This window comes from Nerophis lumbriciformis, linkage group LG01 (genome assembly GCF_033978685.3).
Source record: "Nerophis lumbriciformis linkage group LG01, RoL_Nlum_v2.1, whole genome shotgun sequence".
NCBI lineage: Eukaryota > Metazoa > Chordata > Actinopteri > Syngnathiformes > Syngnathidae > Nerophis > Nerophis lumbriciformis.
Genome location: NC_084548.2, coordinates 28,206,072 through 28,228,051, shown reverse-complemented (window position 1 = coordinate 28,228,051; position 21,980 = coordinate 28,206,072). Strand labels below are relative to the sequence as shown.

The 21,980-nt window shown below is 39.5% G+C and overlaps 1 protein-coding gene across 2 annotated transcripts; it reads right to left on the bottom strand.

The window, feature by feature from the left end:
• Positions 1–287: 287 nt before the first annotated feature.
• LOC133618116 (insulin receptor substrate 2-like) lies at positions 288–21,870 on the bottom strand. 2 transcript variants are annotated; one of them, XM_061978588.2, is made up of 3 exons: positions 19,143–21,870; positions 17,071–17,552; positions 288–3,122 (listed from the first exon to the last, which is right to left on the bottom strand). In XM_061978588.2, the coding sequence occupies exons 1-3, from the start codon at positions 21,728–21,730 to the stop codon at positions 3,118–3,120; spliced, it is 3,075 nt and encodes a 1,024-aa protein (XP_061834572.1). In that variant the 5' UTR covers positions 21,731–21,870; the 3' UTR covers positions 288–3,117. The 2 variants fall into 2 exon arrangements, with proteins under 2 accessions (XP_061834572.1, XP_061834579.1); XM_061978595.2 differs by having other exon boundaries at positions 17,071–17,549.
• Between the last annotated feature and the right edge of the window lie 110 nt (positions 21,871–21,980).

Here is a 21,980-nt window from a genome sequence, read left to right as displayed (position 1 = left end):
GCACACCCTCCTGGTTTTGGAGTATAAATACTTGGGTATTTAGCACCAGCCACTGGGCTAGATCCGACCAATCTAAATCTATGAGCACAAATTGATGAAACCTACTCGGATAAGCGATGAAACGTCTTCAAAGACAAACCAAACAGTCCAGTTGCGATCGATCGAATGCCCTGGGTTGAATTGTGTAGTAACTTGATGTTAATTTATGTAACATGCAAAACAAACAAAAAACATACCATATACTGTTTGAATATTAGGATATGTTGGGAAAAAGAAAGGCAGTTGCATTTGTTTAAATATATTTATTTGTTTGGGTTGCTGTACAGTTTATACAATTCAATGCAATAACTGACGACCAGAAAGGATGAAAATCATTCAAATCAGCTGTTGTCAGTGTTGCCATCATGACATGGATGTACAATAGATCATGTACACAATGTATCCATGTACCGGTAAATGGATCAATGTACAATGGAAGACGAGGACACCAGACTAAAAAGTAAAATGTAGAAAGCGCAAACCAAAGAAAGATGTTCATTTGGTTGGGCTGTTGTAAACTACAATATTGTAATAATAATATAATATTGTCTCCATTGCATATTCCATTAGGGCAAGTCTGTCAACAAGGCAATTGATGTACAGGTATTATATTTTTATTTTACATTGTGAAAAAGAAAACATTAAACACACAGTCAAAAAAAATCTAAATCTTTTTTACAGGAATATTCTAGTTGTAAAATCTATATTTATTCATTCTCTGTACTCTCAGCACAGTTAATCAATTTACAGCACATGAATAAGCATAGATCATAAATACCAACGTCAATGAACTCTTTAAACTTGTTTTTGCATTCTGCCATGTCAGTAATACACTGGGACCTGATTCTAAGCCTTGAACTTCTAGTACCCTGAAGTGTGTGTACCTGTACTACCCCGTATACACTGGGACCTGATTCTAAGCCTTCAACTTCTAGTACCCTGAAGTGTGTGTACCTGTACTACCCTGTATACACTGGGACCTGATTCTAAGCCTTCAACTTCTAGTACCTTGAAGTGTGTGTACCTGTACTACTCCGTATACACTTGGATCTGATTCTAAGCACTCAACTTCTAGTACTCTGAAGTGTGTGTACTCGTACCAACCCGTATACAGTGGAACCTGGTTCTAAGACTTCAACGTCTAGTACCCTGAAGTGTGTGTATTTGCTTACAAATTCCTTTTGAGCCAATGTGGTGCTATACATACATTTGTACTGTAGTCATTGTATTCTGATTTTGACTGGACAAAGAAAGGTCTAAGTACAGGAAGAATATTAGTATTTGCTAGTATTTGTGATGATTCCCACAAATGTAATCTCATTTGGACGTTATTTTAGTTCTCATATTCCCATGAAATCCTCCATGTTTTATCTTGCTAGTGTCCGTCAAGTCCCTGCTATTGTCACGTGTACATGCCGTCCAATCACATCAGGGTGCGGCGCTGGAGGTCGGCAAAAAGGCGGAACATTGGGATAGAACTTTACACATTTACAAATATATTTTTTGACTGACACAAATATAAACTTGTGAGAATAAATAGCATATCATGAAAATACTTTAGTATTAATACAACATACCTACTCCATTTTTTTGAATAATGTATCATAAAATACTTTGACAATAGAATAACAATATAGAAATTCTTATTCTTTGATAGAAAATAACAATATAGACATTTAAGGCATTGGGTTCAACTTCATAGATATTATTAATCCTTCAAAATAAACACACCTGTTATATCTCTATGTAGATACTTCTATACTTTCACAGGGACAGTGTTCACTGACTGATACTTTACTACTTTAAACCAACACACACACACACACACCTGAGGTGGTCCCTCGAGGGTTACAGCTTTTTGGGGCAGGGTTTATTATCAACACATGCATGCACAAGGTGCGATCGCTCCTCGACAGTAATCCCTGGGGTGCACACATGCACGTGCACAGTGTGTGCGTGTGTTGGAGGGATTGAGCTAGTACTGTAGCGCGATCGCTCCTCCAGTTACTTTTGATAAACTTTCATCACAGAAATATAGATTAAAAAAAAAAAATATATATATATATATATATATATATATATATATATATATATATATATATATATATATTAGGGCTGTCAACCTTAATGCGCTAACGCATGTGATTAATAAAAATAAAATATTGTGTTATCAAATATGAATGAAGATTAATCACTTCCGGGTTAAGGCTTAACCTGTAAAACGTGTGCATTTGTTATATATATATATATGTGTGTGTGTGTGTGTGTGTGTTCCTATTTATATATATATATATTAGGGCTGCAACTAACAACTAATTTGATAATCGATTAATCTGTCGATTATTACATCGATTAATCGATTAATAATCGGATAAAAGAGACAAACGTCATTTCTATCCTTTCCAGTATTTTATTGGAAAAAAACAGCATACTGGCACCATACTTATTTTGATAATTTTTTCTCAGCTGTTTGTAAATGTTGCAGTTTATAAATAAAGGTTTATAAAAAAAAATAAAAAATAAAAAGGATCCTCTGCGCATGCGCATAGCATACATCCAACGAATCGATGACTAAATTAATCGCCAACTATTTTTATAATCAATTTTAATCGATTAGTTGTTGCAGCCCTAATATATATATATATATATATATATATATATATATTATATATATATATGTACATATAAATACATACATACATATGTGTATATAAACATAAATATATATACATACATACATATATGTACATATACATACATACATATATGTACATACACACACACATATATATATATATACTGTATATACATACATACATAACAAAAATATATATATATATATATATATATATATATACATATATATTAATAAATAAATATACAGTAATATCGGTGCCTTTGCTTGCATGCTCGAGCTCACATTTGGGTCACAGCAAAAAGTACAGACACGCACGTGTGTGTGTGTGTGTGTGTGTGTGTGTGTGTGTGTGTGTGTGTGTGTGTGTGTGTGTGTGTGTGTGTCATCTTTTGGGTTGTCAGTGGTCAGTAATGGTGTCTTGTTGATCCGAGATGTCTATTTCAATCTGAAAGACACAAAAAGAAAAGACACCATTATCAATCATTATTAAAATCAAACACTTTATCTTGCAGAGTTTTATGTTGATGGAATGACGTACTTTCCTGTACACATTACAGATGAGTAACATTCAGTTTCTCTTTGGGGACGCAAAGAGTGGTGTGGCAGGGCAAGCACGCAAATGATGGCAAATTTCATAATGATGTCATGTGGGATGTGGAGTGATGGGGGAGGGGGCACTCTCACGGTGCTATGTTGCTATGGCAACCACCCAAGGAGGACCAGTGACCCCATAAATGCATTTAAGACACAAGAAAAAAAATTGCCATCCATTTCTTTTTTTAATTTGGCGTGTCCTCCTCGCTCACAAACACATGATAATAGGACTGTCGGCGTATCTTGTCGTTACCAACAGTAGATGGCACCCGTAACCCGGCTTCATAACACCACTTTCATTATATCCGTTTATATGTACAATATACATTATCTTTAAATCAGTGCACTCTCAAATGCAGATCAGGAAAAACATCAACATTTTTTGTTTCTTGTTTTTTATTAAAAGTGTATATACTACTGCACAGAACAGGGCTGGGCTGATAATACAATGTCAGTATATATCGCGATAGACACATAATCGATATCAATATAAAATGTGTTCGATTAAATATCCGATATATATATCTATATTTTTAGGTCGGAAGAAACCAGAAATCATGACGCAAGATTAATTTCATGAAGTCACTCGCGCTTTGGTAACCCAGGAAACAGGAAGTGTCACTGAGTAATGGGAAGGACACGCAAACATCCAATCACGCAACAGTATTAAACTCCACTTTCAATTTCAATCAACACTTAAATACAGCATGCAATAATTATAAATGAAAGTCACATTTTTAGTACTAACTAACACCTCCTATCATGTAAGGGCTATTTGTTCAATTGGAACGAATGCCTTCTCATTTAGATGAGCATGACGAGAGAGATTCTGACTGGCTCTGAGGCGAGCAGCTCCAATTCACGTCTGCTGCTAGACAAATGTCACCAAGCAGCTACTAAGTTTGTGGTCAAAAGCTTGCACACATTTTCTACAGTAGATACTCCTGATTTTCGGTAGGTGAATTTACAATTGTAGTCGGAGAAAAGCTGCATGTTTTCCTGCAACCAGATTTTCTCTCAGACATTATATTATGCAGGTAAGACTCATAAAATTAGAACATGGTGTAAAAGTCCATTCATGTCAAAAATTAACTTCAAATGTGAAACTAATCTGTGATATTAACGCATTACATGCCTAGTGAGGTATGTCTAGCCTTTTGAGCATCATGGCTTACAGTTTTTGAAACCTTACATTTTCTGAAATTTTCCATTCAAAGTTTTATAAACTGTAAGCCATAGTCATCAAAATTATAACCATTAAAGGCTTGACATAGCTCACTCTGCATGTATTAAGTTAATATCACATGGTACTAAATGTACATTATTGTGTAATTTGCAAATGATTAAATTCCACAGAAGAATATACATTTCTTATATTTATTTACAAAAAAGTTATTTTTTCTTTTTGTCTTCTAAGCTATGTATGTGCCTCTTGAGATCTCACTGTAGGCTTCGTAAGGTCATGTTACCTCAAAACTAAACAAGATTGATGCAAATCTACCCTTTTTTCCCCCCATATAAGAATCAATAAGAAAACTGGTAAGGAACCGAGTTGTTAAGCAGAATCGAAAGTGGAATCGGATTCAGAAAAATCTTATCAATTCCCATTCCTATATATTAGTATTGAACTATTTTAGTTTGTAGAATGTAACTGTGGAAGAGCAATTGCAATGCAGTAACTACAATTCACCTGTATGTGTGTTTGTTTTAGTGTCCGCTAGTCCAACTATTCCCCAAGTTTAGGGACTTAAAACTTAACTTAACTTCCCACAACCCATTGCAATATATATATATATATATATATATATATATATATATATATATATATATATATATATATATAACCTTTATTCCATTTTTTTTAACATTTTGACTGTGTTACACTGACTGTTGTTCTGTATTGGTCATATTTACATAGAAAATCAGCAGGGTATCAAATATCATTATTTTATTATTGTACACCATGTGATATACCGGTACTAAATTATATTCAGGCATGCTTTGATTCCCTGTAGCCAGCATCTGATCAAGGCCTGCTGTCTAATCTGCCGCAAGTAATCTCATCTGCAGCCGAGGCTGCTGGCACAACGCTGGGAACACTGGCTACGCACTTATCCAGCCGCTAACACGTCGATCTAGAACATCCCAGCCTACTTTTACCTCACTGCGCGCACACACACACACACACACACACACACACACACACACACACACACACACACACACACACACACACACACACACACACACACACACACACACACACACACACACACACACACACACACACACACACACACACACACACACACACACACACACACACACACACACACACACACACACACACACACACACACACACACACACACACACACACACACGCGCCCACACCATGACTGGAAAGTTTAATTAACATACTTTATTTTAAGAACATGCTTTTTCTCTATAGTATACCCTTTCAGGTATAGTGGCATTCAATGAAATTGAAATCCATAGGATACACAACAGGTACAGAGCATGAAAGAATGAATGAATGAATGAATGAATGAATGAATGAATGTCTGGACAATTTGCATATGTAATTTAAGTTAAAGTTAAAGTTAAAGTACCAATGATTGTCACACACACACTAGGTGTGGCGAGATTATTCTCTGCATTTGACCCATCACCCTTGATCACCCCCTGGGAGGTGAGGGGAGCAGTGGGCAGCAGCGGTGGCCGCGCCCGGGAATCATTTTGGTGATTAGGTTTATGATGTGGTGGTGAGTTGGAGTGGTTTGGTGTTTTTGCCCTATTTATTGTAATAAGATAACGTAAAATATCTAAGTGAAACAATATAATGCCTTGTAGTAAAAAAAACGACATCCACATTGTTAATTTTTTTTCCCAACTTGTGTTTCCTGTTTGCAGAGTCTCAGACTTTCATTGTGAGGAACATTGGCAGACACTTGTCAATTAGCCTTACTTTAAGCACATTGGCTACAACAGGAAGATGCTCGATTTGACTTTATGATTACTTCCAGTTCTCTATCTTTTTGTCAGTGTTCCACATACTGTACATTTATTTCTTTGAGAAAGTCCGCCACTGATACATTTGGACCAACACTAGTCCATTTGGCGCTACATGTTTGGAATTCTCCATCTTTATGCACGTTTATGCGGAGACTCCCGTTTTGAATAATTTTACTTTGAAACTGCCTCTTATTCTTTTCGTTTTTTTCCCCTATGTTATGATCGGTAACTTTCTATCAATTTAATTTTCCTGAGGGAACTCTCCTGAAGGAATCAATAAAGTACTATCTATCTATCTATCAGTGCAAAAGTTGTTGCTGATGTAAGTGTAATCCTAAGTAACGGTTTATACCCGCTAACCTTGTTGCTTTACTACGTCCAATTTTCAAACTTGCACAATTCACACATTTCTCACCCGATTCGAACCGTTTCAACAGCCATCCACACACTCCATTCACTCTGTACATTCATTTCAAATTACCCAGATTACAAAAAATTCTCCCTATTAAATACCACCTTTTTTACTCTTTTTTTCTTTTCAATACTTCCCCATTTTTATCCTATGTCAAGCATTCCACCACCAGTGTTCCTCTTAGTCAGGACATTTAAGTCATCTATTTTTTTTTTGTCAGAAAAATTATCGGTTTTCCCAATATTACTGTGGTTTACACCTATTCTCTAATGAAAATTGTTACCATTTCCACAATTTTCGACCGATTCACAAAATTCTAATGCCAACCCACTCAGGGCAATTGTACTATGTCCCATATTTCACAAAAGTCCCGCTTTTTCGAATTTATAGGAAATTCCAATTTAAATGAATGGGGATTTTTTAATTCTACAACGCCCACATTTCTCAGGCGAGTCAAATCGTTCCTCGATCCACACACTCCACTCACCCTGGACATTCAAGCATTTTAGTTCTGCGTTTCTGCGGTTTGCGCATACTGCATGTACATGCAATTTCTACTGAAATTGCACAGATACTAGGTGAGTGGTTCTTAACCTGGGTTCGATCGAACCCGAGGGGTTCGGCGGAGGTCAAAACACACCCCACTCATCGTGTAAATACAAACTTCTCCCTATCGGCGTTACGGATACGGCAACAGCTGACTGATTTGCATGTGAGTAATTTGTTGTGAGTTTATGCACTGTGTTGGTTTTGTTCTTTGAACAAGGTGATGTTCATGCATGGTTCATTTTGTGCACCAGTAAAAAAAAACATGGTAACACTTTAGTATGGGGAACATATTCACCATTAATTAGTTGCTTATTAACATGCAAATTAGTAACATATTGGCTCTTAACTAGTCATTATTAAGTACTTACTAATGCCTTATTCGGTATGGCCTTATTATAACTCTAACCCTGACCCTACTCCTAACCAAATAACTCTAAATTAAGTCTTTATTACTTAGAATATGTTCCCCTAGTGTCCAAATAACTCTAAATTAAGTCTTTGTTACTTAGAATATGTTCCCCTAGTGTCCAAATAACTCTAAATTAAGTCTTTGTTACTTAGAATATGTTCCCCTAGTGTCCAAATAACTCTAAATTAAGTCTTTGTTGCTTAGAATATGTTCCCCTAGTGTCCAAATAACTCTAAATGAAGTCTTTGTTGCTTAGAATATGTTCCCCTAGTGTCCAAATAACTCTAAATTTAGTCTTTGTTACTTAGAATATGTTCCCCTAGTGTCCAAATAACTCTAAATGAAGTCTTTGTTACTTAGAATATGTTCCCCATACTAAAGTTTTACCAAAAACATAAAACTGTCTTGAATTTGAAAAAAACTCAATTTTATTTTTCACTAAAGAAGGGTTCGGTGAATGCACATATGAAACTGGTGGGGTTCGGTACCTCCAACAAGGTTAAGAACCACTGTTCTAGGTAATGTATTTTCCCCATTGTGCTCTTTTTATCCACTCTTGTGGTGTACATTTAATTGTAGTGTTATGCCTGCTCTATGTGAGCGATCACATAAAAACTATATTTATGTCAAATTGTGCTTTTGTTCTCTACAGCAAAACAAAATCCTCACATCACTAATGTGACCTTTTAAATGGCAGGATCAGTTTTGATACAACTCTTTTATTGGATATATTGATGTTGTGCCTGGGTAGCCAATAATGTAGTATGTGCGTGTGCGACAAAGTATGCCGACCATTAATGACATCACTGACTATTCTACTAAGTGAATGACGTCTAAGCAGATGGGAGATTTAGTAGGAGATAGACACGAATACTGCTAATCTTCCAGATGAATTCCATAGTGTGGATGGTCAAGCTCTCTTTGGCTTGTGGGACAGCGCCAGATGGGGAAGCGAGAGAAAGTAAAGTATGTATGTGAGTGTTTTGAAATGTGCACAAGAGAAATGCTTGCAATAGGAGTGTTTGCATCAGTGCAAAGGTACAAACATTTAACCTTGGATCTGACAACATAAATATAATGCTCAGAGGTGCCCAAACTTTTACCACTGAAGTCCACAGACTGACAAATCAAAGAATGCCATGTTGGTAGTTTTCACCTTTAAAACCTGTACAATATTTAGGTTTATTTCAAAGATATAAAAAATGCAATCTCGGTAGAAATATTGTGTGAATACGGAAGAGCCAAAGCCAAACTGAAATGCTAACAGGTAGCACGCTGGACAGATAGCACCACGCAACAAAAACTATGAGCAAAATTAGCTAAAAAGCTAGCATGCTAACAGTACAAAGCAAACAACAGCATGCTTACAGTTAGCATTAGTGAAATACCAAATTACGAAATTGAGGGGTGTACCTGCTCAATTAGCTTAAAAAAATTCTAGCATGCTAACATTAGCATGCTAGAATTTTTTGCTAACTGTATCATGTGTCCAGTAACAAAATATATTACTCTGAAGTGTGTACTTAAAAAAGTTTTTAAAAATCAATCAATCAAAGTTTATTTATATAGCCCTTAATCACAAGTGTCTCAAAGGGCTGCACAAGCCACGGCTCAGATCCCACATCAGGGCAAGAAAAAACGATATAATAGTCTCCTTTTCAGGTGAGAGAGGATGCTAAAGGCAGTGCCTTTAAGGCACGCCCCCAATATTGTTGTCCGGGTGGAAATCGGGAGAAATTCGGGAGAATGGTTACCCCGGGAGATTTTCGGGAGGGGCACTGAAATTTGTGAGTCTCCCGGGAAAATCGGGAGGGTTGCCAAGTATGCTGAGGTGTATGGCTACAAAATTAGCTAAAATCAAATGCTAGCATATTCATGTTAACAGGTATAGTTCTTCAACAAACTATTTGACGCTGAGGTGTATATCTTACAAAAATGATCAAAAAAGCTAACGTGCTAATATTAGAATGCTAAAGATTGTCCCGCAGGCCTTTAGAAAAATAGCCACGGGCCGCAAATGGCTCCCGAGCCGCACTTTGGACAGCCCTGCTCTAAATAATCCAGAAGTCCAACACACAGAAGGGTTGCTTGAACGTGACTACATTTACATGGGTAATAAAGACATTTACTGAATGTGATCGCACCTCTTGTATGTAATTAATGACAGCGACAACCTTGAACACAAAAATCATGATCACGGCCAAGTGACTACACTTTAACCTTGGACCCCCTGCCTCTTTCTCAAGAACAAACAATACCGTGCAGAAGCCCTTCGCACTTCTGCTCGTCTCATTTCTGCCAAGTGGAAGACTTAATGAGGCAGAAGGGTGGGGTTGTGCACGTGTCTTCTTGTCCCATCATGCATGCATTCACTCTAAAGCCTCAGTCGAGCAGCAAAACAATCCAACACAAGCTGCAATTCAATTGTGTTCTATTTTATATATACCGTATTTTTCGGACTATAAGTCTCAGTTTTTTTCATAGTTTGGCCGGGGGTGCGACTTATACTCAGGAGCGACTTATGTGTGAAATGATTAACACATTACCGTAAAATATCAAATAATATTATTTATCTCATTCACGTAAGAGACTAGACGTATAAGATTTCATGGGATTTAGCGATTAGGAGTGACAGATTGTTTGGTAAACGTATAGCATGTTCTATATGTTATAGTTATTTGAATGACTCTTACCATAATATGTTACGTTAACATACCAGGCACGTTCTCAGTTGGTTATTTATGCGTCATATAACGTACACTTATTCAGCCTGTTGTTCACTATTCTTTATTTATTTTAAATTGCCTTTCAAATGTCTATTCTTGGTGTTGGGTTTTATCAAATAAATTTCCCCAAAAAATGCGACTTATACACACACCGGTGCGACTTATATATGTTTTTTTCTCTTCTTTATTTTGCATTTTCGGCCGGTGCGACTTATACTCCGTGACGACTTATACTCCGAAAAATACGGTAGTGTAATTTAAAGGATGCCTTTCATATCGACAATTGGTTCAGGAGTAGAAGGGTTAGCTAACACACATACTGTACATACAATGCTGTGATTGGGACGCTGTACTATTTTTTGGTATAATTCTGACCCTGAGTCAACTAGAGAGAATTCTTAGTTAATTCAAACTTTTGATTTTGTACAGTGTAAACAAGTATTCATGCACATGAGAGTGAATGAAAACAAAGTTGTGTCAGGTAATAAATCAAGATGTCAAACCTAAATTTAGATTCCATGCTCTGGTTTTATAGAATTTGGGCTTCATGATAGACTAACATAACCGCCGCGCTGCCCACCTAAGATGTGGTGCTGAATAAAAGGCGCTTTCGGTGAAAGTACCATGAAGCTGTGAGGAATGTACAGTTACCTGGCGACTGCATAGCAACGCACCCACTCTGTTGCTGCCTTCAAGGACATATATTTACTTATGCTTACACATCAGCCCTCAAAGCGCTGTCTGCCGCCATCAACCATAGGGCGGTCACAATGCACAGGCCAAGGGTCAGGTTTCATTTTATGTCAACATTCAGCCGCACTCTGTTTATGACGTACTGCGGCCTGTGTTTTGTTGATTGGGATATTCCGGGAAACAGGATTGATCACAGTGAAAAGGGTCCACAAAGTTTGTATTGACGTGCGACACATGCTGACGCTGATCCCATTGAAAAACAGCCGGAACTGCCTAAAGCTTAATGACATCACAAGTTTGAGGAAGCCCAACATAAACAGCACACGTGCACGCGCTGCGATGCGATCGTTACTACACTTACTTTTAGTGTGCACACATGCCCATAGAGTTTGTGTGTGTAGGTGCTGGGCTATTAGGCTGATGAAGCGAACTCAAACAGCAGACTGCAACGCAATCGCTCCTCCACAGTTACCATTGTTTCCCACAGAACTGTAATCTATCTGTGGCACTGGGTTGCTTAGGCACACTCAGTAGAAGCCATCAATGCGTCACATACTGTATATTTGTTAATGCATTCGGAAACTCACATTGGCAACAACTTTTTGTCCACGATCGAAAGCTACGATCGTAACATATGCAAAACCGAAAGTAGGAGTGCCTCTGTATTAACGGTTTCAAAATAAAAGTCTCCACATAAACGTGCATAAACATGGATGGCAAATTCTGAACAGGTAGTGCCAAATGTATTAATACCGGTTGGAAACACTGGTTACATTTCACAATACCAGCAAAGTAATCTTATCTTTTAACATAGTACCGGTGGGCAACAGAAACCATTTAAGGATACTTTTCATATACAACACGTCTATGCATTGTTTTATATTAAACAAAAGTACATTTTTCTATATCATTTAAATTATTTACATGAGAGCGTGCTATTTTACAAAAATGTATCTTCTGTTCTCTGTATGGTGTGTGGAGGGGTGATCAAATGCATTAAATAACCTGTCTTTAAAGTTTCTGAATTATTAGTATGGAGGCTATTGCTTTCTATTTCTAGAAATGTATTTACATAAACTTTAAATTTAAATACAACCTATTTTGCATTTTAACATTGAATCGAAAAAAGTATTTTGCATTCCATGAATATTAGCCTACATGTTATTTTGTAGCTCTAATAAAAAAAAAACAACTGAAATGTCTGTTTCAAAGTGTTTGCATGCTACACTATCAGGAACGTCACGCTCACTCACAGTGTTTACTTCACTGTTATCAGCCTGGTCACGTTTCACAGCAGCCTTCTGCTGCCTCAACTACCTGGGAGGTAATACTTGGAATAACCCACATGTTCCATTCCTACACATTGAGAAAATAATATAATAAAATAGTATTGTCACTTAAGATTTACATTACATATACTGGTATACAACTACAGTAAATTGTAGGGAGATTCACACACATATAGCACAACATTGCTAATGGCTGAAATATACTCTCGCTTCACATAGTGAAAGTGCCTTTATTTGTTTATAGCTTTTCCACGGAGGCTGGCGCGTGACTTGCAATTCTCTTCCAAAACACCAAAAAACACGAATACATATGTTGTTGACTCAATATTTACCTTTTGTGAAGAATAAGCAATGAAAACTGAAACATCAAAGTCTTAAACACTGGAACTAATCATTCTGAAACATCTGTTTACTCTTAATTGACGTTGTACTCATAAACCAGAGAAAAAGATGTTTGTGAAGTTGGACTGTGCAACACCTGAACAAGTCGGGACACCGACGGGCGAATTTGCAACGCTATTCGACCATTCAGAGAGCTGTGCAATTGAAAATAAACAAAACTGTTAAATATCTGTTGTAACAACATGATGCGTTGATTTTAATGTTCATGTGTTATCTATGTTCAGAGTTACCATGTTCATGAACATATTTCGCCTGAAAGGTGAAGATAACAGAGGACGAGGCAGTGTGTGAGAGAAAAAGACGTAGACAGAGGTGTCCGCACGAGAAACAGTATGTGTCAGAATTGAATCTGTTAGCGCAAGATTGGCAATAAAAGTTAAAAAGAGCGTCGTACTTTATGTGACTTCTTGACAACGAACACTAAAGCGGTCGTGCTGCACGTCGCTACAGATGGGGTGCCCAAACAGTGGAAAAGCCTGCGTTTCTCAGCGTACTATACTAGAGACCTCTCAATGCTTCATTTTGCTCTCAATGCTTCAGAAGTTTTAAGTTTGTACTCTCAATCATTGTACTCAATCTCCAATCCATCCATTTTCTACCGCTTGTCCCTTTTGGGGTCAGAGGGGGCTGGAGTCTATCTCAGCTGCACTCGGACGGAGGGCAGCGTACACCCTGAACAAGTCGCCATCTCATCGCAGGGCCAACATTTACACACTATGTTGGAGTTTATTTATATGCATGCAATGATATACTACATTTTTGTTTACAGATGTATTTCATTCACGACAGAAGTTTTGCTTTCCATAGGAAACTCCATATTGAATAACTATATTTGATTGGGACAATGCATATTGATCAACATTCGAAAAAAAGCATCACAGTAATTATGCCAGAATTGTTTTAAATTATTTTACACAAAGTCCAATTTGTATCCGTTATAAAAAGAACAAACTTTATAAAGAGTATATTTTTTCTAAGAGTAAGATGCAGTGTATGCAGTACACTAACTTTTCATCAAATAAAAGCGAAACTTTTTTGGAATTATCTCTGTCATTTGTATTCATTAGTTTCTTTAAAAAGTAGGGTAAAAAATGTAAAAGAACGGTTGCCTGTTGCTTTTTTTCCATTAAGAGTATCTAATGATCCATTCTGCTTCGTCTTCGTATTCACCGGCGGACTAGGTGCGTTATGTGTTCATGAGCGAGGGTGTACATACACGCAGCATTAAATCTACTTGTGGCAGGCCATTGAACAGAATTAACCTTTAGACATGTGCATTCAAAAGTTTAGAGGAGTTTAAATTAAGTTTAAGTACAGGTTATAGTGCATTTTACATTCATCCTGATGTTTCACATGAAATCCCAATTTCCTTAACTTGTTTGAGTAGTGTAAGATTTGGTTTAAAAGGGGAACTGCACTTAAATTTTGCTTATCATTCACAACACGGACTTGGAGGGACACCTGAGGAATTTCCTCACTGGAAACAGGACATCACAAAAACAACTATCAACACTAAACTGAAAGTGATTCGTGGAAAGTACAGACAAGCAGTCGACGCAGGTGGAAGAAGTGGTTACGGTAGAGTTGTTTTGCTGTACTTCCAACTATGCGAGCAGATCTGGGGCGGTTCTCCATCAACTTCATCCATTCAATTTGGAATAGAAACATCAGATATTGACACAAGCTCTCACAGTAGTTGGGATTCTCCATTCACCCTTAACAGCCTGGTCACAGACAAAGATATGCCGAATGATGTACAAGAGCAGCAAGATTCCAATGGGAGCAATCCACAATCTTCTGTGGTGAAAGATACTTCAGGTATATGGGCGCTAACTTCATTGCTAGGAGGTAATATTGTTAAAAGGCAGATAGATGGGGCATCAAAACATTTTCATATGAACTGCACTGCAATTACAAATGCTCTCAGATGACCACTTTCAACAATGTGGAATCACAATTTTCATTGTTTGACAACAGTGTGACAAAAATACTTGCTTTGGAATCAGAAGTCAAGATGGCAAGCATATATTAAAGTTCAGCTGTTTTAGATGTATTTAAATAGGGTTGTATTAAAAATGCTTTGAGTAGTTTCTTGTAATAAATAATATTGAGTAAAGCAAAACTGCAGTTGCATTAAATGGTTGTTTTTTCTGTCAAAATTAAAATACCTCGAAGTTCTTTATTGACACACTTTGTTTCCCGACGATGTTGAGGGCCATTGGACATGTTGTAAATAACATGTCACTATCTTACACCTGTGCTAAAGTGGGTTTATCCCAAATAATGTATTCATGATTATTGAATGTAATTTTGTAAAAATCCTTACAAAAATGATTTTTTTTTCACGAGGCAAAACTCAACAGCCACAAGCACGACAGACTAAAACGAAAACTTCCAATGGAGACAAAGTTGCTGAATGCAGTAGAAGAAGATGTCCCGATAAAGAAGAGACTTCTGAACATGATGGAGACATCAGAGAAGCGATGTAAGTCAAAATATTGACTTACTAATAATGACATACTTAGTATCTCAGGTAACTAGGACTGTTTTGTGTTTTGTTTATACTTTATGGAAAAAACATTGAGATATATATCGTATATCGCCATTCTCCAAATGGAGCGGATGTAGGCTTCTTTATTTCTCGAATATTCTTATTTAGTATAAGATATTGTTATTTGGTTATTTTTTAATAGTCAAAGTGTTCAATGTAATCAGAATTGATTGCCCCCCCCAGGTGCAGGCGGCAACGACGCCCTAAAAGGTGCACCTAAAAACCTCCAATTTTGTCAAAAGCTGACAGTGCGCCTTAAAGTTAAAGTTAAAGTTAAAGTACCAATGATTGTCACACACACACTAGGTGTAGCGAAATTATTCTCTGCATTTGACCCATCACCCTTGATCACCACCTGGGAGGTGAGGGGAGCAGTGGGCAGCAGCGGTGGCTGCGCCCGGGAATCATTTTGGTGATTTAACCCCCAATTCCAACCCTTGATGCTGAGTGCCAAGCAGGGAGGTAATGGGTCCCATTTTTATAGTCTTTGGTATGACTCGGCCGGGATTTGAACTCCCAACCTACCGATCTCAGGACGGACACTCTAACCACTAGGCCACTGAGTTTATAATCCAGTGCGCCTTATATATGGACCAATATTGAGTCTCCAACAGGTAAAAGTTTCAATCAATCGCAACTACGGTAAGCAGCCGCCAACTTCTTTTTCCCCCGTAGAAGAAGAAGCGCTTCTTCTTCTACGGTAAGCAGCCGCCCCCGAAGAAGAAGCGCGCGGTGCATGCTGGGATATATGACTGCACGAGGCGTGCCGTTTTGATTTCCATTTGGTTGTTTACGTAAAGACTCCAAAATGGCTCCAATTAAGAGACACGCTTACGATGCAGAGTTTAAACTTAAGACGATCAGTGACGCAGTAGAACACGGGAGTAGAGCAGCAGCGACACTGACTCGATTAATGACGACTTCGAAGAGACGGAGCCGTCCAACTGTTTAATTCGGACACTGAAGAAGAAGAATTCGAGGAATAACTTCATAAAGTGAGCTTTACATGTTTATTTTGTGTGTTGTGTTGTGTGACATTAACGTTTGAGCAACGTTGAGTTATTGATATATTGTTATTGCTCTGCACTATTTCGAGTGTTGCTATATGGTGATTGCACTAACGTTTGAATTACCGTAACAGTATCACTCATTTTTAGGTGTTTATTGAATCAGGAAAAAGTTCCCCTCCACTATGTGATATAAATGTTGCACTACTGTTATACCTTGCTGTTGTTAAAAGATAAACAAAACACCACGTCATTGACTTTAGCTCGGGGAAAATAATAAAACAGTTGTTTATTCATTTTGGGAGTGAACACAGTTGTCAGAACGCTGGTTTGTAATCTAATAATAAAGTTTGACTGACCTATCTGACTGTTTTGTTGACATTCCCTTTAGCGCCTTATAATCCGGTGCGCCTTATATATGAACAAAGTTTTGAAATATGCCATTCATTGAAGGTGCGCCTTATAATCCAGTGCGCCTTATAGTGCGAAAAATACGGTAACTAATTTTCTGGGGAAACACTGATATATATATATATATATATATATATATATATATATATATATATATATATATATATATATATATATATATATTATTGAACACAGAACATACATTCATGGATAAGGTTTACCTGGTTACCAGTAAACGTCAGACTTTCCATGGTAGTTTACGGCCTGCCCATTTAAAGCATTTGGATTAAGTGTAGGTAATAAAAGGTGAGCCAAAAAAAGTTTAAACGTCTCACCTTTGGCAGTGGTTGCAGCCTCCTTGAAGCCCAAGCAGGCATATGGCGTGCTGTGTAATCCACCAACGCCGCCTTTGCAGCTGCTTGCTGGTTTGAAGCCAACCAACTCATCGCATTTGCCATCCAGTAGGTTCAAGGAAATATAGTTGAGTCCGTGAGGGTAACCAGCTGAGCGGTTGACGGGACTTCCATACTCCTCGTCCGAGCCCTCACTGCTTCGTGATGAGATGTTCTCCACGGAGCTGTGCCTCTTCCCAGTCTCCCCGCGAGCAAATGAAGGGAAGACAGGAGTGACAGTGGCCGTGGAGGAGAAGGTCTCGGAGCTATGGCGTCGACGTCCTTGGGGGTTGGCGCGAATCACCTTGGCGGAGCCAACAGGGTTCAGTGTGGATGAAGAGGCACCCTCAAGGAGGAAGACCCCAATGCCTTCAGGGACTGCCAGCTCCTCCAACGAATGCCTCCTTTCTCTGCCGCTCTGGCTACTGGAAAATAAAGAAATAAAAAAACTAATTGAATCATGAAGACATTATAACCTCTGCAAAACTTTATTTGGATCAGTGTGCTGAATTATGTTAATATTATACTTAGCAAATTCTTTATGGTAAGCAAATTCAACCAAACTTTATGGAGGGTAAAGGCAAAGACTAAAGAAAAAATCATTACTGTACAGTAAAAAGCCCAACTGAAGTGTTAAATGTTTAAAACCTTTTATTCATTAATAAATAACCGGGATAGGCTCAAGGCCCCCACGGCCCTCAAAGAGACAAGCGGTAGGAAATGGAGGGATGGAACTTTATAATTCATATTCAGTGTGTTTTTCAAATTTTACAGCACATTTGAACCTTCTCATAAATACCAGTTTAACATTTCCTGCCCATAGTACAGGGGGCAACAAGATTTTAGCTATATTGCTGAATATTGAGCATCACTATATCCATATCTTACATCTACCAGCATCTGCTAAAAGCTCAACAAAGGCCTTGTTGGGGAAATTCTAACAAAAAACATTCAGAACAGAATATGTTGTTATTAATTCCATTAAATCCAAATATTGAGACCACAAACTTCACCAGCTGTGTGAATGAAAACTTACTCGATGAGAACGCAAAGCAGTGCAACAATTACAAAATGATGATAACAATCATGTACATAGTGTCATGTACATAGTGTATATACCCTCCACCCCCATTTTTTGTATATATTGTTTTTCAAATCACCTGACATGTATACTGTGTATATGTACATAATGTATCAATTTTTTACATATTTTTATATACATGTTACAGATGATATATCTGTTATTATTGAATATTGTTATTATTGCCTTTTTGAAGCATTACATGGATTAAATTCTTTAAGATGTCAATAAACTTCTCAATCAATCAATCAGCGCCAGAAAAATCTAAATGTCTTATTTAGGATAGAATAGAATATTGTCAAACATTACTCGTGTGTACACATATGTGGAAATATTTTAGGCTGGGGTAACGTTATGTTTTGTAAATTAAATCTCAAAGTATTTCATTTTACAGACACACAAAATGCAGGTGCAGTATAATGTGTAGTAGCATGATTATGATGCAGTCACACAGCCGCAACCTTTAACCGAAGTGCACATGTCAAACTGCATGCAAGTCTTTAAATGTGATGATTAATGCTCAAGATTCAATAGTGCTGCGTACATTAATTGTAACTGCCTGGCTTACAAGGTAAATAATTATATTGACTATTTCACTCCATTTGTCTTTGTTGTTTGATAGACTTGTACATGGCATTTTGAATTATACATTTTATATTTGCATTTAACTTATAATAAGGCTTCATTACACGTTTGCACTGAAAACATCTAAATCCTTCCTATCTGAACAAAATATCCACTTACCGTACTAGCTTTGTGTTACAGCTGACAGAGCAAATTAGAATGATCTCATTCACATTGAATCAATTTATTTTGATTTGATTTGCTGCTCATTTGACACCCTTTACGTAACACCTTTATATATATTGTTTACATTCTCAGGCTACAGAGTGGAAGTGAACACTTCTTGTTAAAAAAAAGAAAAAGCACATACCAGTACTTTGTTGTCCCCTGAGGGACAAGTTGCGGGGATGAGCTGTTCATCCCAAACGTCCTTTCAGTGTAGTCACTTTCAACATCATTCCTCTCTCTTGGCCTGTTCTCCTCGTCCAGATGGTACACCCCATCCTCTTTTGAGCTCGGACACATAGACAAGTCTGGGAGTGTATCCAAGTGGTCTGCAGCAATACCTTCAGCCTCCTCTAGCGGGTGCGAGGCCAACTCAAGTTTGCTGTAAGAAGTTAGACAACACCTATTGGAACACTCGTCGCTTGAAGTCAAAGTCGACAGCCTCCCCTCTGCAGACTCATTTGAAGGCAGAGAGAATCGGTTCTTCTCCAAGTCGATGTTAATGTACTCTCCGGGGCTATTGGGCTTGCCGGGCACTGGGTGCTCATTCATGCTAGGCAGGGTCTTGATGGTGTCAAGGGGAAGCCTGTTGGGTCTGCCCAGTCTCCCTCTGTGGGGCCGGTTCTCCATCCAGTCATGTCTTGCTGGGGATGCCGTTAAAGGGCTTTGTGACAAAGCTTGGGCTGCAGCAGGTTGCATCATAGAATAGTAGTCTGAATCTGACCCTCCCCGGAGGGAACTCTGAGGGCTCATCAACACATACTGGCTTCCCTCATCATTCTTGGAGGCTTGGACATTAGCAGGGAGTGTGTGGGAGCTGGATTGGTACGCTGCCCTCACTGATGTCGGTTCTACAGCCGTTGCACCTGTATAGTAATCAGGGGGAGTCTGCAGTGCAGGGGGGTTTCCTGGTGACATGGTCATGTATTCTCCATGCCTGTCTGGGCTGTCCATGGAGGACTTGGAGCCACACCACATTCTCATGTAACCGTTGTCCTCCAGTGAGATGCTGGAGGGGGAGCTGGTCTTATAGCCCCTGCTGGCAGCCCCGTGAGGATGCACTCTGGGGTTTACAATCTGCTTTGGAGCAGAGACACACATGGGGCTCATGGGCACATAGTTGTCTACCTTGCCTGATAGCGGCGTCACACCTGGAGTCATGGGCATGTAGCCGTCGTCACCAAGGTTACTACTTGAACTTCTGGACGAGCCTATCTCTATGTCTCCATAATCTTCTGGATAGCTCACTTTGGGTGAGGTGGTGTTGTGTCCATAGCCGCTCAACCTCATGAGCATGTACTCATCCAGGGAGGCAGAGGACAGCGGTGTAACCACCTTTTGCTGGGGTGGCGTGGTGAGGGAGTGTGTTCGCTTCCTGTAAGCTTTATCCAGCCCTGCTCCTTCATTGCGTGATGGGGGGGTGCTGGACAGGGAATCGGTGCAGGACAAGGGCAGGAACTTTGCTTCGCCTGGACTACAGCTGTAATCATCGCACAGTATGAAGGTGGTGTCGCTAAGGGAACCAGAGATGGAGGTGCTGCAGCTGAAGGGTCGGCCAGCCTTGTCGGGGGTGGAGAGCCCAGCATATCCAGGAGAAACACTGATGGGGCTTGAGGGACAAGGAGGGGAGTTGGGCATCGCTACAGACAGGCTGTGATGCAGGTTAGAGGACGACTCTAGCATCCTGCAAGTGCGCCCGCTGCTTAGTGTGTGGGACCTGCTGAGTTGAACGCCAGAGTTTGAACTGGTGGGACTCGCGGTCACAGGCATTGATGTGGACACAGGCCACGGCACACTTCCGTCTCCTTCGCTGGAGGTTCTCACTCGGCAGGATGTAAACTTCCTCCCTGGGGACGTCGCAGCCATGCTGTCAGTTCTGGATCGCCTCACCAGGCCCGTCTGACTTGGAGGTAAGTTGTTGAGGTTGCGTCGTGAGGGCACAGAGATCGGGGTGGTGCTGGCCGACTGACTTTTGCTCCTGGGCCTAAACTCAGAGAGTTCCTTCATGGCCTCCAAAATGGTCTCATGAATGTTTTGGGCCACCACAGAGTCCTCTGCCTGCATCCAGAATTCTCCGGGCCCAGTAATTGCTGATCGCCCTACCTCAATGAAGAAGAAGCTGTCCGAGTGGCCGCATCTCCTGATGTTCATCAGCTGTAAACAGACCGCCGCCGTTTCCGAGTTCAGCTTCACAAAACTGATTGTCCGGCTGGACAAACAAAGTCTAAACACGCCCGTGAGATTTTTCACCTGACCCAGGCCTCTGGATTTTAAATTGACCTGCCATACCTCCTTGTAGGCAGCAGGGGCAACAAGTCCATAGCTGGCCTCCTCAAAGCCCACTAGAGAGGACGTGGACGCGGGGCTGTCGTACACCCTGCACTCGGCCAGAAGGTCCGTCAGAACCACGTACCAGCTCTCCTGGTCCTGCTCGCTGTCTGCAGCCACAGCAAAGTACTCGTCCTTGGTGTAGAGAGCGATCAGGTGTTTGTTTTTGGCGTCCGCCCGCTTGTTTACGCAGAGGCAGGAGTCCAAACCGATCACCCGTTTGGCTGCGCCCTTGCTCCGCCATTTCTTCTCACTGTCGTAGTACTCCAGTCGTGCAGGAGAGTTCTCGGTTGGCTCTCTCAGCACGAAAAAGCGCCGGTGTCCGTGTTTGTGTTTTCGCAGGTCGCCGCACTTCTTGACGCCATTCAATAATAAGTGTCCCGCCGCCCCCGGAGGACTCGCCATTTCTCTGCTACAAAAAGTTCTCAATTTGAGCCGGGAAAAATCAAATATAGAAGCTGTGAAGGCGACGGTGTTGTCATTCAGTCCATTGCAGACGTTTCCGCGGTCAAGACGAGGGTCCAAGTGATCCGGTTGTGGAGAAAAACAACATGTGACGCGTTGCTCTAAAAACAGAATGGAACAGCGAGTCATAGGGGGGCGTGTCTGTCCATCATCCAATTTGCGGCCGCTGATTGGCTGACTCTACTATTCA

Excerpts from the sequence above, each read along its gene's own strand:
- LOC133618116 (XM_061978588.2), bottom strand. The coding sequence starts at position 21,730 with ATGGCGAGTCCTCCGGGGGCGGCGGGACACTTATTATTGAATGGCGTC. Across the intron at positions 17,553-19,142 it reads CAGGGGACAACAAAGTACTG|TAGCCAGAGCGGCAGAGAAA; the intron begins GTATGTGCTTTT and ends TTTATTTTCCAG.